At 50.8% G+C, this 18,689-nt stretch overlaps 2 protein-coding genes across 2 annotated transcripts; both read right to left on the bottom strand.

Moving 5' to 3' along the window:
• Positions 1-5,273: 5,273 nt before the first annotated feature.
• LOC112882464 (thaumatin-like protein 1) lies at positions 5,274-7,681 on the bottom strand. Its single transcript, XM_025947530.1, has 3 exons — positions 7,285-7,681; positions 6,486-7,182; positions 5,274-6,118 (listed from the first exon to the last, which is right to left on the bottom strand). The coding sequence occupies exons 1-3, from the start codon at positions 7,334-7,336 to the stop codon at positions 5,884-5,886; spliced, it is 984 nt and encodes a 327-aa protein (XP_025803315.1). The 5' UTR covers positions 7,337-7,681; the 3' UTR covers positions 5,274-5,883.
• A 7,261-nt stretch (positions 7,682-14,942) lies between these two features.
• On the bottom strand, positions 14,943-17,545 carry LOC112883386. The gene has a single exon (XM_025948680.1). The coding sequence runs from the start codon at positions 17,183-17,185 to the stop codon at positions 15,275-15,277; it is 1,911 nt and encodes a 636-aa protein (XP_025804465.1). The 5' UTR covers positions 17,186-17,545; the 3' UTR covers positions 14,943-15,274.
• Between the last annotated feature and the right edge of the window lie 1,144 nt (positions 17,546-18,689).

Raw genomic sequence — 18,689 nt, 5'->3', positions numbered from 1 at the left:
ATCTAAAATCAGAACGCCGCCCCGCTGGCCCACGAACCAAACGGCCCACAGCTACGATCATCTTCTTTGCCTCCGCACCCGCCACCGGAGCCACTGCCGCCACCCGCGCAAATGGAGTTCTATCCCCCGCGCCGCCGTCCTCCTCGGCTCCGGCAACTCGCGCCGCCGAATCTGCCACCACCGACCACCATCGTGTTTGTGCAGGCTCCGCCACCAGCTCCGTCGAGAAGCACCACTCCCCATCGCCTATCCTACCCACCGGATGTCCTCCGCCACCCGCGGCCAGCGGCGTCCCGCCGCCCCGCCCACAACCCGTCGCCACCGCCGGTCCACCGCCGCCCAAAGACCCTCCCTCTACAGTTGGAGAACACCACCGGCGACAACTCCGACCCCGAAGCTCCTAACCCTAACCGCGGTGAGGAAGCCGGCGAGCACCGCGAGCAGAGGAAGACGAAAACTGCTACTAGGCTGTTTGGGCCGAAATCGCGACGCTTCAGGCGATGGATCCGGGTTTTTTAGCCTAAGCGATGTATAGCTTCGGCGGGTGAGCACTCGCGATCAGCGGTGGTGACCTCAGCTCCCCGGGCCTCGCCTGGCGTCTGCTGCTCGGCTCCGTTCGGGCGTGGCGGTCGCCTGCCTTTCGCCGCGGCGCTGGCCTGTCTGCGTGCGGCGTCACACACCCGTCGTCGGTTTGGTGCGCTGGCAACGCCCATGGCGAATTCGGCCCGACACGACCCGTTCGCAGGGCCGGTGGGTGGTGTCGTCAGGCCGCCTCCGTTTCCGCCGCAGCGAATCGGTCACGTGTCAGGGCCGTCAGGCTCGTAGCTTCAGTTCACAATGCAAGAAGGCGTGTTTCGCGCTCCAGCTTGTTTGGAGCCCTGCACACTGCACTGCCCTAAACTTCCTTCCGAATTCCAATCGGTGCCTGAGCGTCGGCCGGTGCTGCTCCTTCAGGGCTGCCTGCAGCCTGAAAAACGCAACGGAACGACGGGTACACGTACGACACGGATGGCGGCGTGACTCTTGGGTGTGGAGTGTCGGCTGCAGGGGACACGGCACGGTAGCATCGTTTTCGGCAAGGACGTACTACGACGAGTCAGCACCGATCGCGCCGTGCAACGCCGGATCGTCGATGGGTGCTGCCTTTTCTTTTCTGGACCTTGGCATGCTAGTCGGATGCAGAAGACTCTCTAGAAGAATCATTCGGCAAGTCAAGCTGGAATCTAGGCTTTTGCCGAAATGTGAAAATTACGCCTGGGTGCTGGCCTAATAATGATGGAGGAACCCACCAACTGCCTGCCTAAATGCGTCAAAAGCACAGCAAGAACACTGCAATGCATGCAACACGGCAAGTGATCAGTTCCTCGTCGATGCATCGCAGTGCTAAGCTGAACAGTGCTCGTTACCTCAATTCTATCTGAACGTCCGTGTGCCCGGCAGCCTGACAAAACGAAGAATCGACCTGCCTGTACGCATTGTCGCCGGCTGCGAGCACAGTACTCGTTTCCCCTGCTGTCTGTCTGTGCTCCTCTTTCCCCTGGGGCTCGCTCTGCTCGACTCGCTTTGTCTTCGGGCGGAAGCAAAAGCAGCGACGGGCGCACCAACCTCGGCGCGCAATTTGCTGCCGTGTAAAGCGCCCCGGATGATCAGCATATCGGATAAGAGATTAGGCCCTAGGTGTATCTCCGATCCCTCCTCTTCTTTTCCGCCTCGCCGTTGGCCGGGCCTTTTCCGGCCTCGTTTGTCGTCTCTCCCCTGTCTCACAAAAGGAGCGAAAAGGGATGTCTCGTGTGTCAGTCTCCACTGTTCTCGAACTGCATTGGCATCGCCAAAGCCAAGTCAGGCGCGTCCACCATGGCCATTGGCCCAGCTTTGCAATCTCGCGTTACCCCCAACCCAATCTACCTCTGCATTTGGCCGGTTCGTGTCTCTTCGGAACCTGTCCGTCACCCCGGACTGAGCACAGGGAGGTGGATCGATCCTTTGCTTGTCGAGGAGGAGAAATGGACATTTCGGACAGATTCGTTTGACCTCCAAATAGCAGCCCCTGCTGGATGCTGCTAGCATTCCTGTGTTCTTGGACGCATGGCAGGGGGAAAGTATAAACGGACGGATCAGGTCATCAAAGCAAGGCGCTGGAAAGAGGATGCATCCCCTTACGAGCAGCAGATCCACAGCGTGGGCTTTTGCCCTGCTACTGTTTCTCCTGGCCCTTAACGCAGCTGGAAGACCTCAAGTCAATGCGGCAACGCCTCTCAGTGCTGCTGAGGTGGAGTCTACGCCGCGCCAGATCGGTCTCGACATGACCAGAGAGGAACAGGAAGAGGAAGGCAAATGCACTTCGAGCACAATGCGATTAGTGCCAAGAGAGCAGCGTAAAGCACTCGAGATCATCCAATTTCTTGATAAACTATTACAGGCTTTTTGGGTGTCATGTGGTGGAATAGAATGCGGCTTCTGGCGAGATAACGAGAGTGCAGGCGAGGAGACGACGCTAGAGGATAGAACAGATTCGTCATGTCAATGCCATGTCAGGCAAAGCGATGAAGCCCAGGGTCAAGTTGCATGCTAAAAGAAATCAAATCGTGCACACATGCATGGACCGGACGGGAAAAGCTGGCGAGAGATTTGGGAAGGCGCCTTTTTTATTTCTTCTTCGTCCTGCCGGGATATAAAGCCATTACGTCTGCCATGTCGGCATTGCACACCGGCGTCCTCAGTGCATCCTCTTTTTTTCCCAGTCCCGTCCGGCGATCTCTCGTTGGCCGCGGCCGTTTCTGGGTGCTGGTGGCGATGGTGGGGGCTACGGGGGTGTCAGCACGGTGTTGTTTTGGGCTACTCAGCCGCTCCCTTTCCTTGCTATTCCGATCCTTGCCTGCCTGCCATGGATAGGTGCTGGAGAGGTTGAGATAATCTAGTTTACCTGCTAGATGCTGCTGATCCACCCCTGGGACCCAATGCCTGCCTTTTGTTGCTGAGTGGGTGGCTCTTTTTATCTTTGCATTCCTGATGATCTGAGATTTGTCATGGAGCAGCTGTTTCGTTCAGGTTTCTTGGTAAAGACTGCATGTTTTGGTTTGCTAGAATTCCTTCTGGGAGCTTTGGAGGCCTTTTCCTGGAGAGTTGGTGTATGTGGAATTGTGGAGGAGGCCCAACAGTACTTGGGCCACTCGCATTTACCCGCGGGCTCAGCTGTTATATTTTGCCCTGTCTCGTTCTGCTGCTCGTGTCAGCCTCTTCGGCATTTTTCAGCTCCCACACAAAGTTTACTTGCGAATTGTGGACGTAAGTCGACATCGACACGTGCAAGTACAGTACGAAGGACTTGGTTGCTTGGCTACCAAAACGTGGGCATGTCAAATTATAGGTATGCCAATATTTTTTATTAGAGCGTTGGCAATTTTAGAAAGTGAGCTACTTTTTAAATTCCAATCAAGTTCCAAATTTTTTTGGCATACCCACATTTTTTTAAACGAAAGCATACCCACATTTTGGTCAGGCAAATTTTAGGGGGTGTTTGGTTCCACGGATTAAAGTTTAGTTCCTGTCACGTTGAATGTTTGTTACTAGTTAGAAGTGTTAAACATAGACTAATTATAGAACTAATTGCACAGATGGAGGCTAATTTACGAGAATAATCTATTAAGCATAATTATTTCATAATTTGATAATGTGGTGTTACAGTAAATATATGTTAATGATGGATTAATTAGGTTTAATAGATTCGTCTCGCGAATTACTGTCCATCTATGTAATTAGTTTTATAATTATTTTATATTCAATCTTTTTAGTTAGCATTCGAAGATTTGATGCAGCAAAGACTAAACTTAAACTTTAGTACCCGTAAGCAAAGCCAACCATTCAGACCACAAACATGAGTCAAAAAAAAGTTCACTGGTTGCTGGATTTTATTGGTGGTGAACACTATTTTCGCTCTAGCAGTGCAAGAGACAAAAGAATCAGCATCTGCACCTGCCATATGAATGCATGCATGCAGATGCAGTGCAGCGTGCTCTAATTAGGTGGACCCAGCCACACACACACGGTCCTATAGCTCCCCAGCTCTTTTTTTTCACCTTTGAGGCAGCCGGCTGATCTGATCTGCTGCCGACCTTGCAGTATTCCGAGTATGAGTGCGTATGAGTTCCAATTCAGAGGCTCTTTCTGCTCCTCCAGACCAGAGTGGATTTGGTCGGCTTATGCAGAACCGACACACAGGTTCTTCACATGGCTACTTGTGCAAAAAAAGATACTTATAGCGGACAAACTGCAAGACAGGAACTGGCCTTCAAATCCTCTGTGTTCCCTTTGTAAGCTAGCCCCTGAAACAGCAAAACACATCTGCCTGCAATGCCCGTTTGCATAGAAAATTTGGGAGCTCGTTCAAGTGTGGTCACATGGCCTAGCGCGGAAGCCGGATGGTGATATGTGCATTGACGAGTGGTGGACTCGGACGTTGCAAAATCTGCCAAAGGACCAGCGAAGAACGAAAGTTGCTGTCAGCATGTACACGTTTTGGAACCTATGGAAGGAGAGGAACAGAAGAACATTTGAAGGAAAGGAGGCTGAGCCGGCGACTGTACTGCAACTAGTCAAGGATGAGGCCAACCTATGCTTCCAAGCGTGTGGTACCCGGCGATCAATTAGTTTCTTACGTTACACTTTCTCGTTTCTAGAGCGCGTACTCTTAATATTTATGTAAGATCTGAACTCCTCCTCCTAATATGATTTGGCAGTGCTGCTGCTTTTTTTAAAAAAAAATCCGAGTACGAGTACGCTACATGCATAAAGTCGCGCAGGAATCAGTACCGCCAGTGAAACTGTGCCATCAGACTTCACACTGGCGGCTGGCGCTGAGCAAGACAAGATCTATCCCTACTCCCTGCACTTGCTTTAGGCCCAGTTTAGTTCACGGGCCGTAAACGTAAAAAAGCCGTAAACGCAGAATTTTCGAAGGAATGTTGCTAATTTGAAGTACTAAATAAAGTCTATTTACAAAAAATTTTGCATGGATGGGCTGTAAATCGCGAGACGAATCTAATGAACCTACTTAATCCATATTTTGCAACAGTAATACTACAGTAACCATCCGCTAATTATTGCTTAATCATGGATTAATTAGCATCATTAGATTCGTCTCGCGATTTACAACCCATCTGTGCAAAAAGTTTTATAAATAGACTTCATTTAGTACTTCAAATTGGTAAGATTCTTTTGCAAAAAGTTTTTTTTACGTTTACACGCAACGAACTAAACAGGCACTTAACCCCGTGCTCATGCCAAGAGCCCAGCACCTGGAGACCAAAAACTTTTTGTTTAAAGGAAAACGGAAATAGAAAAAAGATAACCATCCAATCGATCCATTCTTCAGGGTTCAGATTTCAGATGTCAGCCATGTGATCCACCGACCCATCGTCTGCACACGTCTCCCCAGGCCCCCAACCCACCTGGTTCTGCTCTGTTCTGTTCTGTTCTGTTCTGTCCTCCTGTATTCACCCATCTCAAAAAAGGAATCAGTTGATGCAAGTTGGTTGCTGCAATCTCAGTTCTCAATCTTGAGGATTTACTCCCTCCATCCTAATTAAAAATTAGAAATCAAGCTTCGTACCGAGATTTCCACCTTGCTTCCCATTGCAGAATCATACTACTACTCCCCGATCCACAATAATTTTAATCTATACAATTAGCCGCTACTGCCCGAGGTCAAAGCGCCCCGCACATGGCCGGCGCATGGGCGGCCACGCGGCTCCACGAGGCCCCCTGCCGTGCCTGCCTCCCTGGCTGGGAGAGAGGAACGGGCGGCGCGCGCACGCGGACGCGGGGGTCGGCAGCGAGTCAGCGCCCACGGTGGCGTGGCGCGTGGGGCGCGCTGGCTCGGGTGCTCTACAACCGCAGCCGGTGGCGTGGGGCGGAGACGAGCCACGTGAGCGCGGCGGCGGCCGCGAGCGCGAGGGGGCACGGGGCCGGCGCCGACGCGGACGCGTAGGGGTACGAGGACGAGGAGCCGCCGTCGCCCCGGCCGGCGAAGGAGACCGTGTCGTTGATCAGGGGCAGGCCCGGGCCGGACGGCGGGTTCATGCTGCTGGCGCCGTTGCTGCTGCTCACGGACGACTTGAGGCTGGTGCATGGCAGACAAGAGTTGGGTTAGCGGAAACGGACATGGACGTGACAGGATCTGTTAGCGAAAACGGACAACCATCTACATAACTACATTGCAAGGAGATCATTTGGCTGGCACAAAACGCTAAACCTACGGGTAATCATAGCATATGCCTACGAGATCATGCATTGATCAAGCCATCTGTTCAATCCATGGCGATTCACGTTCGTGCCAATGATTATTCGCGTCTGCCGGGGCTTTTCCTGAAGCAGTGGCGGGTACGCAAGACTACACCAAGGCTATCTCTAGCTAGGCTAACTGATGATGACGCGTAGTAGTAGCTTTGCATTAGCTAGGCTGGATCGATCGGGGGTGTTAGTGTTACCTGGAGATGCTAGGGCAGAACGTGATGAGGTAGCTGGCGGTGCCGGACGTGCAGGTAAAGGTGGAGGTAGCGTCGTCGTAGGCGTAGCTGTAGGCGCGCGGGCACGCGTTCTTGAAGAACTGCGAGCTGGCCGACGGCTGGCACGTCGCGGGGGTGCCGTAGTCGCCGCTGCAGCAGTCCTGAGGCCGCCCGTACGCCTCGCACGCGCTCTTGCACGCGATGCCGGCGCCGCCGGCGCCCACCACCTTCAGGTCGGCCGGGCACGGCCCGTTCAGGTCCACCAGGCACCCCGTCGCGCCGCACGTCGCGCCGGCGCCGCCCTGCGGAACCACCACCACCGGCAGGTTGGACCCGTCCACGAGGCTCACGTCGTAGAAGTCGTTCCCGCCGGCGCCGTCCAGCGTGAACTCCGCGAGCGTCGTGGGCGGCGCGGCGCCGCCGCCCGCGCACTCCACCGCCCCGGACCCGCACTCGCCCGTGGCGCAGGCGAAGCGGCCGGAGCCCGGGTCCGCGGCGCAGAGCGTGCGGCCCCAGATGCGGCCCGACCACGCCGCGGGCGCGTCCACGGAGCGCGACTCCCCCGGCGCCAGCGCGAAGCCCGTGGTGGAGAGCGGCGGCGAGCCCGCGCTTGACAGCAGCCCCGGCCACACCGTGTAGCCGCAGGAGTTGGTCAGCGTGAACGTCGTAGACACGGCCCCTGCACACACAGCAATCAAACACGACGCCGTAAGCAACATTGCCACGCATGCCAAAAGCTAGCTAGCGACTGGTCATCATTCATCAATGGCGGTCGCCGTACCGGAGAGTGAGCTCAGGAGGAGAGACACGGAGAGCAGCAGATGAGTCGCCATTGCAGAAAGGTAGAGACGGCTACAGCAAGATCAGAGGAGACAGGAGATGGCGCTCGTTCTCGATTTGATTGGACTTTGTAGGCGGGGGCGATGCAATCATGCGCCGGCTTATAAGAGGAGAGCTCGGACATGGGAGCTCGTGATGGACGGTGGTGCGTGTTGGGGGCGCAGTGTGCGGTCAACAGGTTGTCCTGTACTACACCTGTGCCCGCCAACCATCTTGATCTGAGGGGGGGCTCCGGGCTCCGGCAGCTGCAGCGCTGCATCGGACAGCGCTCTCTCGTGGCGCCTCTGGCGCACTGGTCATGAATCTTGATCCAGCTGGCTCAACGTTCGAGTGCGCAGCTCCCAATCGGGGGCGTCCACGTGGTTTGCGTCAGCTGTCAGCAAGAACCAATCAGCCACTCATGGGCACACCCATCTCCATCTCCATCTCCATCTGCAATGGAAGATGGAAAGATAAACCTGGTACCAAGCTTGCATAATTACCGATCTGCTGCGCCGTCTAATCCTAATGATGATCATTTGCAGTTTTTACCATGGTAACATGGTTGCTTTACGCTAGATCACCGATCGATGACCCGCTTCGTCTTTACAGTAGCTTGAGGCGAATGCTTTGAACCGGGGAGGAGCACGGCGTTGTGAACTAGAGGAGGAGATGCGCCATGCCATGTGTGGGCTGCAGAGACATTCGTCATCCCAGGGCCTGGGCGGGTGGCAAAGCGGGATTCGCGGTGGAGAATCTCACTGAGAGCTCCGAATTCGCCGCCAACTGCGCGCGCTTTGGCATCTGCATTTCAATTTTCAGCATTTCTTCAAAGTCGTACTCGTAGTTGATCCCATTCCCATCTCTTCCATCCGATCACTACTTAATTGCACTCCGCTTCCATCTTGCTACTCTGACAGATGCAAAATGCGCCTTTTGTAGTTCGAAACTCAGGCCCCGTTTAGATCGCTTCCAAATTCCAAATTTTTACACTCTCTCTCCATCACATCAATTTTGGGACACATGCATGGAGCAGTAAATGTATGTAAAAAAAATAACTAATTGCACAGTTTAATTGTACATCACGAGACGAATCTTTTAAGCCTAGTTAGTCCATAATTAGATAAAATTTGTCAAATACAAACGAAAGTGCTACAGTAGCAAAAAGTTCCAACTGTTATAAAAATTTGCGATCTAAACAAGGCCTCAATCATTTCCATGTGGTTCTTCTTTTGAGTTTTCAAAAAAAAAGTGGTTCTTTTTTTCTGCCCGAAACAGCTCGTATTTCTTATATTTTAGTTCAGTTCGTGTACTACAGGCAAAGCTACGCAAAGTGTTTCGTCTTTGGGCCAACTTGCTCCGTTTCATCGCAAGTTCATGTGAGTTTGGGAATTTGCATGCGTGTTCTCTTTTTCGTAAGAAAGGCATGTGTTGTTTCTGACAGTTGGACTTAGAGCTTACTCTTTTCGAGTAAAATGCATCACCGGTGCTTAAGGCTCCGTTTGGTTCCGATTCCGGCAGCAGATTCGCTTCCAAAAAATCAGCTTCGCAACCAAAGGGCTCGGAGGGCTATAGCGATTTTTTGGAATCGACCGATTCCCGTAGTGTAACGACGCAGCGGGTAGGAGGGCAGATTCTACCGATTCCCGCAGTGAAATTACCCGCGTTGCCACTGGTTAGTCGTACCGGTTCGCTTCTTTTCTTTCCGAGCGATCCTTTCCCATTCATCTCCCGTGCGCCTCCTCCCCTGCCCTCTCCCCTGCCCCCCGACGCGCCCCTGCCACCCCCCGCCGTCCCCCCCCCAGGCCGCCCCCCGACGCGGCCCCCGCCGCCGCCGCCGCCCCCGGGGCCGGCACTGCCGCGCCCCCTGACGCGCCTCCCCGCCGCGCCCCGACACGCCCCCGCCACCCGCCGCTCCCGGGCCGCCCCCCGACGCGCCCCTGCCGCCGCGCTCCCTGCCGCGCCGCCCGCCGCCCCCCGACGCGCCCCCGCCGCCCGCCCTCGTGCTGTCCCCGAAAACAGAGGAGAAAGAGAGAAGGAACGGGAAAAGGGAGAAGGGAAAAGGGAAAAAAAAGAAAGAAGAAAGGAAAAAATAGAAATAAAAAAGAGGAAAGAAATACAGAGAAAAAATGAAAGAAAAAAAGAAATTGTTCAATTATTTTTATAATGTGGATATATATTTTGTATAAATTATTATATATGTCAAATATTAACAAACATGAATATTTTCTTTCCAAATCGGTCATCTATGTATCCATGTGATTAATTAGCATATAAGAGCCTTATGGGATCCCAGGGGTATAACAGACATTTCTTAAAGAAATCCACAGCTGACAGTTGTTTCAGCCAAACAGCTTTCAGCTTTCCCATAGCTGTCAGCTCACAACAGCTTTCCCACAGCTGATTCCAGAAATCAGATTTTCAGGAATCCACAGCTGAACCAAACATACCCTAAATTTAGCACAGAGATGTTATCCTGGTTCCCAAATTTTCAAAATGCACATTCAAATTCTCAAAGTTACTAGTCGCATCATGTGAGGTCCAAATTATAATTGTTTAAGCTAAATCGAAAGTTATATAATTTAAAATTATATACGTATAATAATAATTTATACCAATTTACTTGTACAAATATATTTAAATACAAAAGATCTGTATAAGAAATTTGTAAAAAAACTCATATGACCAAATTTGTAAAAGAAAAATAGAAAATAAAAAAGGACAAGTTTGAGGAAATATTGGAAAAGAAAATATTCGGCATACAGTTTTGAAATAAAATATTGGAAAAAAATAGGAAATAATAAGAGTTGAGCAGAAAAATTAAAAATAAAATTTGGATCACATGTAAACTCCACATAAATTGAAACACTTTTACTTTATGACTTAAAAATGATGATTTGGACTTCACGTGATGCGATTACCAAGTTTGAGAATCCGAATATGCATTTTGAAAGTTTGAGAACCGGGACGACACCTTGAGCCAAGTTCGAGAACCAGCGGTGCATTTTACTCTTTCTTTTCCATAATTTTTTTTGCGGGGTGACCTTGGGCTCAGTTGCAATCCTCACGTGCCATCGTATTTTTTCTATTTTATGCATCGCTACCTTGGGGTGATTTTCTTGGGGGAATTGGGTTGGTGCCACTGCGTCAATTATGGTTTCCACATTTAGCATTGCTTTTGCAGTATCTAGTTTAAGGCCAGAACTGCATAGAACTTTTTCTGCTTATACCATTGCCATACTAATTTGAGTGGCGTGAAACAAACAAGTTTTGGCACTAGCAATGCTACTTACCTGCGAATCTCTTTGTTGTAAACAACCAGCAATGATTACTCTGACCAGTACTTGTTTAATGGTAAAAATGTTTGGTTGCCTCGAGTTCAGATGGACGCGGCTGCCCTGTTTACGAGGAATATATGTACGAACGGACGAAGATATAAATGAGAAATTTCAGTAGTTGGGTTTCAATTTGTACTCCTTTCATTATTTGACACCTAGTTTGTAAATCTTTCAAAAGATTTAACATCGAGGCATGCGGATTCTTCGTTTTAGGTGTATCTTCTCATTTTCTTTCTTCTCCATTTATTTTTCTTTACCAGCTCACATGAATGGACAACTTTACCCCTACCTTATCCTCTTCTTCCTCTTCTCCTTCCCATCAACTCCCGGCCAGCGGCGCCCGTCGCAGTTGCTGTGCTGGACGGTGGCGGCCTCGAGCAGCTCGTGCTCCACGTCCTAATACAGCGAACCGCCACATGCGATGCGACGCTGAGTACCTGCGAGCCGCGACAGATGCGGAGGTAGGGATATTGCGCTCGAGACAGCGGCCCGCGAGGCAGAGCTCGATGGAGTCCTTCTCATTGGCGACTACGGCGTCGCTCGGCTGCAGGCGCCGCACAGCCTCGATCTGCTTCGGCGAGAGAGCGCCGGTGCCGGCGGACTAGAAGAGGGGTCCATGTCCGATCCCTCGCCGAGGAGGACGCCGTGGAATGTGGATGGGCTCGAACGAGTCCAGCAGCATGTGAACGCCGGCCATGCGCGGCGCGCGTAGCACACGATGAGGTGCAGGAGATACTCACCTGAGGACACAAACCCCACGCACGCGCCATGCAAGCTCAATTACTACCGTCCAAAACTAATCAATTTATGAATTCTGGTAGCGAATGAATCGATCAGAGAAGGTTAAAACAAACTCATCAATGAAGTCGACTAACTTGTTACGGGCTTAGGCACGGCGGGAGACGATGAGCATGCGGGGAGGACACGGGAGACGGGGAGAGGTCGGGGAGCAAAACATGGCCGCCCCATAGCTTCAGTGTCAAAACAATGAAGATCATCTGGTTAGCTAGCCGCCTAGCCGTGCTCGAAGACGACGAGTACAAGGACAGGAGCCCCGACGTCGTCCTACTCACCGCCGGCCAGCCGCCAGCCAGGAGCTGACGGGTAGAGAAAGAGGAAGAAGCAGATAAGACAGGGGCAAGTTGTCCGTTCATGTGAGCTGGGAAAGAAGAATAAAAGAAGAGGAAATAAAATGAGAAGAAACACCTAAAATGAAGAATTCGTTTGTCTCGATGTTAAATTTTGAAAGGCTTAGGGTGTCAAATAATGAACTCGAGAAAAGCAGGGAAAAATAATGCCTGAGATGTTCCTGGATATATGTGTCAAATAATGCCTCGATGTCACATTTTCCGATCGGTGTTATGCTGCATTGGGAGATTCTCCTGCTATTCCGAGAATTTTCTTTACTGGGCTGCGTGTCCAACCCCTCTCGCCAGGGTCCACGGCCTGCCTAACAACACACCAACAACATTCGAAACGAACACCTCGAACGCGCTCAGCCCAGGCCCGTGTTGTTGCATTGGCCCAATGAAAGTTCGGCTCACTAGTACCGCCGCGTCGAACACACACACGACCCGGCCGGACATCCGGTTCCGGCGTGGCAGCAGCAGGATGCAAAATTGTGGACCAGGAACATCTCAGACCGAAGCCTCATCTCGCTGAAGTATTATCTCTGAATCGTGCTGAAGTATTATCTCTGAATCGTGCTATGATTTCAACAGGTGAGGACAGAAACATACGAGCGAGTCAAACAGCTAGCAGCCTGCAAGCTGTAAGAACGACTCATCTGGTTACAACTTTGGGGACCGACAGACAAGATGTATAGTACGACCGAAACCGCGTCGGTACCTCCAAGAACAAGAACCAAAGCTTACAGGTTGTGCAGCCATTTTAAAGCAGAACATTGGCACAAGCACATTGCACCAACACAAGAGTACAAGTAGGGATGACAATTTTACCCATAGGTGTGGGTACCCAACCCGATGGGCGAAGGTATGGGTATAAAATTTTACCGGGTATGGGTATAAAATTTTACCTAGGATAGAGCACGGGTAAGAATTCTTACTCGCGGATACCCGTTGGGTACCCGGTGGTACCCAAAATATAAAAATTATAACCCAGTGAACTTATATCATTCTCAAAGTTATCTTATTTTCTTGTGATTGTATGAACTACCTAGACTGATAATGGGATTGTGTGAAGTAACAGATGTGAAAAGTGACATTGATATTTTGCTTATTGTTTGTAGCGAAGTCTATGCATCATTGCTGCATCTTTTAGATGAAACACTTAGCTAATATTGCACGCATTTACTTACATACAACTATAAAATAGATGCTGAAGATAAGAAAAAAACGGTGCAGGATGAACCGTTCAGTTCTCTATTTTACTAATGCTTTGCATCACTTGTATCGACGATAAATTTAAAATGTGCTACTCTATATGATCAAATGATATGTTATTTACGTTATTATTAATAGACCCGATGGGTATCCGAAACCCAACCTGTACCCGGTGGGTACGGATACGGGTATAAAATTCTACACACTAGACTTCGCGGGTACATGTATATCTTAAAGTTTCGGATATTGTCACAGACGAATATTTATTTTACCCGCACCTTACCCGATCCGTTACCATCCCTACAAGAATACCATGACGAGCAGACGCGAACACGTATCTGATCTGCTATAGTAGTGGCACGCACGCTGGCCATTCAGCTGCCTGCCGACCTCCCACCATTTCCACTATATTTTCAACACACTGAACAATCAAATGACAGGTCGACATAAACAACCATCAGCGTCACCCGCCGAACAACCACGCCAACTAATCCATGGTTCGCAGGAGCATCATCTTACCTCCTACCGCAATAACCATTTGCCCTTTGCATATGACGATTCCCAAGGCATAAAAGATTCAGAGGCCCAGAATTTGGCAATCGACAGTCTTTGCTCAAAGAGATGAAACCGTCAAACTGCAAGCTTGCAATCAAAATGAAGAGAAAACATTCAACGACACAACCATGCCCATCAGGATGGGATGGACCAGCACCTCACCGATCGGAATAGTCGAGTCGGCGGTGACAGGTCCAGGAAAGTAGGAATCTACCAAATAATGAACAGGCCAGGCATTTTCACTGCAAAGAACGGAAGAGCTTCACATGGTGGTCACCTACCTTTACCTGCACTGATGCACGTCCGGTTCCTGCCGCAGGACCATCTGCAACTGTGGACAACAGAGGAGGACCTGGATTGCATGGCAAGGGAAAAGATGGAAAAGCGGGATTATGGAATGAGACTCAGATCCAAAATGGATGTATGCACCAAAAAGATATAGAAAAAGATAACACCTGAACATGGTTCATGCACCGAAAAAGCTGATGCTATCTTGGATCCATGGACCAATTATAGGGAAACTACAAAAAATCAGCTGGTCCTGCTGAGACATTTTTGGTCAGTAATAATCGATCACCAAGTCACATCACATAACAGGAAACTGGCCATCAAGTCTGGACCGAGCAAAGAGGCATCCTTAGAGTTAGCGAATGCTTGGCGGGCTACATCAACAGATTAGTCTCACATGAAAGTCCTGAAGAAGAATTACTGTTGTACTGTGTATAGAGCTAGCTGCATGACATGAAAAAAGGGGCACAGCTAGCCTTCAGAGAATCAGAGCCAGAGGCTACTATTTCAAAACATCCATCCAGCCGTAGCCTCCACAACATTAGAATTACCCCAATATAAACATACTCACATGTACATTCTCGAGCATAGTAATGCTAATAAAAATGTCATTTTCAGATGCTGAAGAAGTCAAACACATAAGTACATAGAAGCATGAGATTGGGAGTTGGAAAACTGAACATGTAGTAAACCATACTGCAGTTGACTAGTGACAATATGTCAATATTACATCCTCCAATTAAACCTTAAGCATAATAGAATGGAGCACATTGTCAAGAATTGAATGGCAAACATAACTGCAACCTTCTTTGTTCAGATGCTACTTACAAGAAAGTAAGAAGCAGTCAAGCAAACCATGAGGTCATCTGCAAGAAAAATGTTATACTCCCGGTTTTCAAGAATTTCTCTCATAGATGAGCCAACTAGTCAGAAGATCAGAATCTCCAATTGAACATTAAGCATAAAGGAATGGAGTGCATGATCACCAAGTGAACAGTAAAACAAAATTAGCAAACTCCTGAATTCAAATGCTACCTACAAGAAAAGGCTAAAGCAAACTGTGAGGTCACATGCAAGAAAATTATGAGGCTCTTGGATTTAAGAAACTTTTTTGAGATTAATGAGTGAAATGTAATATACACGATACATCATTAGGCCAAAGAGAGTACAAGATGCTAATCTCCCAAAACTATACCACCAACAAGAGGAACTGGAGTTCTGAACATCCAAGCCTACAAACAAAAATTACTTCCCTGTATCGAGAACCCAACCAAAGATGTAACTTCAACAGCTTTTGCCATGTTGGGAATCAAAAAGATTTAGCCAGAGTGTACATAGAAGCCGCTGGATGTATATACAGATAGTACTTGGCCAATCCAAAGAAGAAAGCCTTAAAATTCTTCTTTCATGCCTTTCCACAGCAGGTAATCTAATGGTAGCCTTTTGCGCCTCTGGATTGATACAGTTCCAATCTGATCTTTGCCTCTGGCAACAAGTTCTCGATGACCGGGTCTTGCATCATGTAAGCTTGCTTGGAGGCCCATTCGAGCACCGTGAGGATTTCTGCTTGCGCCAACTCCTCACTGTCTGGGACATTATGTGCAATGTAGCATACAAGGGTGAGTGCTGCAATCTGAACCACCTGCTCACTGAAATACACAAGCTGAACTAGGTGCTTCGCTCCGCCTGCATTGATGATCGCTTTAGAATGGTCAACATGCAGGTAGTTTTCTGTGCACGCAAACTTGGTCAGGGCAATTGCTGCTTCTCGGGATACATCTGCTTCCCTCTCATCAAGAAGCTTCACCAATGGCCCAATAATCCGAGTCTCTGTAGCACGGAAGGTTCTGGACAAGCAACCTAGCGACATAATGCAGGGAATTAGGAGATCATCATACTCAGCCTTCTCAACAACACGTAGGAGCTGGTCAACAACAGCCCGGGCTGCAGGAGAAGTTGGCTTAAATGCTGATCTTCGCAGGTCGGAATTCTGCTCGGCGACACAGCAGATCTCCATGAGAGCCATGGCAGAATTATATTGCACATCACCTTCACCTTTCTCGAGAAGAACGGCAAAGCAGAGCAGAGCCCTTGACTCTGTGATGTTCTTACAGATAGCTGCATTGCCCTTGGCGAGCTGCCACAATGCCTTTGCAGCATTGGCTTTCATGTATGCCTTTGTCTCAGGGTCCTCGAACTCCCTGCCCCTTGTACTCGTTCCTGACAATGACGCATTGTGCTGCTTCGTTGCCACAACACCACCACTAGTAACTACGTGTTTAGCACTGCCCCCATTAGACTTCGCAGCCATGGTGGACTGCACCAAACTGTGCATCTCATTCTTGTTCTGGGAAGGTTGTCCAGTCGGGTACCTCATGACACTGTGGTCCGCTGCATCAAATTCTGCCGAACCGGTGCTGTTCTTTTTGTCCATCACCACGGAATGTATGGACATCTTCGACGTGATGGCGTACTTGGAGTGCTCCTGCACCGTCTCGAAGGCGAGGTGGCCAACAAGCAGCCGGATCACGTTGTGCTGCGCGAAGGCGTCCTGGCACTTGGGGTGGTTGGCGGCGAGCTCCGAGACGGCCCAGGCCACCATGGCCTGCACCTTCATGGGGCCCTCCTTGAGCACCTTGGCAAAGGCCAGGCAGGCCCCGACTTGCACCATCTGCTCGACACACTCCGGGTCGCGGCCGAGGAGCCCGACGGCGAGCGCGGCGTTCTCCTGTCCCTCGAGGCGGCCCTCCTTGACGAGCTTGAGCAGCGGCGGCACACCGTCCTCCTCTATGATGAGCTTGGAATACCTGTCATTGTCGCGCGCGAGCGAGACGAGGCTGGCGGCGGCGTCGGCGCGGGCGTCGAGGTTGCCGGTGTAGAGCACGGCGATCTGCTCCCAGATGAGGAAGAGGATGGGCTCGTTCTGCGCAATGGGCGGGAGGCCGATGTGGGCGTCGAAGTCGTCGTCGTCGTTGGCGGAGGAGGAGACCCGGAGGAGCCAGGAGAGGTCGCCGATGGAGTTGTCGAGCTGGTTGGTCATCTTCTTGAAGGACCCCGCGGGGATGATGGTGAAGACGCGGCGGACGAGTCCGTGCGCGCGGCACTTGTCGACGAGGGCGAGCGCCTTGTCCAGCGCCTTCTCGGTGTCGTCGAAGATGCGGCGCGCGGGGCGCTCGTAGAGGTCGGCGCGCGCGGCCTGGCGGAGCAGGCCGGCGAGACGCTCGACCTTGGCCTTGAGCTCCATGCACTCCTGCCGGAACGTGTAGGCCTCGTCGGACCACTTTATTACCTGCTCGGCGAGCTGGATCGGCCGCGCCAGGATCTGCTTGAGGTCGTCCATCCTCGGTCGGCGGCGGCGCTTCCCCCCTCGCCGCGGTCAGGGCTCCCGAATGGCGGCCGGCCACGGGCCCGGTCCCAGTAACCCGCAGCGGTGCGGTGCGGTGGGCGGGCTGCTCGGTCCGGCCTTTTCCTCCCTGCCTCCTCCGCAGGGTTGGGAATTGGGGGGAATCGGAGGAGGAGGAGGAAGAAGAGGGGTGGGAGCCGCGGGGCGGTGATGGTGGGGAGTTAATTTGGCATTGGTTTTTTGGGGCACGGCCCGGGTTGGCCGCGCGCGCGTGCGTGAGCTGGCTGCAGGCCACGGGCCCGACGGACGGCAGCCACAGCCAGCAGCGGCCGTGTCTGGTCGCGTCCCGTCTCGGCGCGCCGCGCTGCCCCGCCCCGCCCCGTGGTTTCTGCGGGTGACCCCGCGCTATATTCGCGTCCGTTTTGCGGTGCCGCGGCGCCGGGGTCAATGCTGGAGCTGGATCGGCGCCGAGGAACGGAACGGGATGGAATCGGGGTGGTTGGCTGGCTGCTGCCTGGCTGGCTGGCTAGCGGGTAGTAGCGGCGGCGACGTGCCGGGCTGGTTGTTAGGTGCCCGCACCACGTGGATGGCGCCGTCCTGCCACTGCCCCGTTGGGATCCATTTGGGTTACTGCGTCGCACATTTGGTTAGGCAGGCCGCGGACCGGCTTCAGTTGTGATTCAGAATTTCAGATGCTGCGACCCATATTTGCACTAGATGCGCTGGACGGTGATGTGCTTGTTGTTAACGAGTTTGGTGTGCTTTTTCCCTTGCTGATTGAGACAATCACTCACCAATTACCATGCTTCAGATCGGCCAACATTCATGATACGATCGCTCAATTCGACTTACTTAATGTAGGTTACAACGTTTAGATGCTGTACTCACCAAATACGCCTAAAGTTTTTCTTTTTTTCGTGTTGCTTTATTTGACATCCAAATGGTATGTATCACTGAATACTAATGAATTGCCAGTATTATATATGGCGTTTAATATCCGCCATCAAGAGCGAAATTGCGCCTTCAATGAATCAAGTGGAGAAATCAATTTGGCACAAAAGACAAACTTTGTAACATGATGAGCTGTTGTCCATCGACAAATCAAAGGTAATGCATGGCTGTCAAAATCTCGTTGGTGATCCATGATAGCAATAGTCTCCTTTCTCAATTACGGTGGAAGCGTTTAGAAAATGACTAATAGTAGCCATATTAAAATTTTCTAATTCAGCGCAAAGAACTCATGGCAAACATTTTGTCAAACTACAGTATTATAATTTCATAAGTATAAATAAATCAAACAAGATGAATGGTGAAAGCGATACTACTTCTTAAGACAAGAAACCTCTCAAACCAAGTGGAGTTATGGTACTGCTTAATTGTTTTTCAATCAAATCTTACATGAAATTTCCAGAGCCTAACGCATTCAAAGGTACCCTCTCCGCCTTTTCCGTCCTAGAATATCGCTAGGTTTGTCTCGAATCAAATATTATTATTTTTGATC

This window comes from Panicum hallii, chromosome 2 (assembly GCF_002211085.1).
Source record: "Panicum hallii strain FIL2 chromosome 2, PHallii_v3.1, whole genome shotgun sequence".
NCBI classification, from domain to species: Eukaryota; Viridiplantae; Streptophyta; class Magnoliopsida; order Poales; family Poaceae; genus Panicum; species Panicum hallii.
The sequence above is the reverse complement of the archived record's forward strand: the minus strand, read 5'-3'. Positions and strand labels throughout refer to the sequence as shown.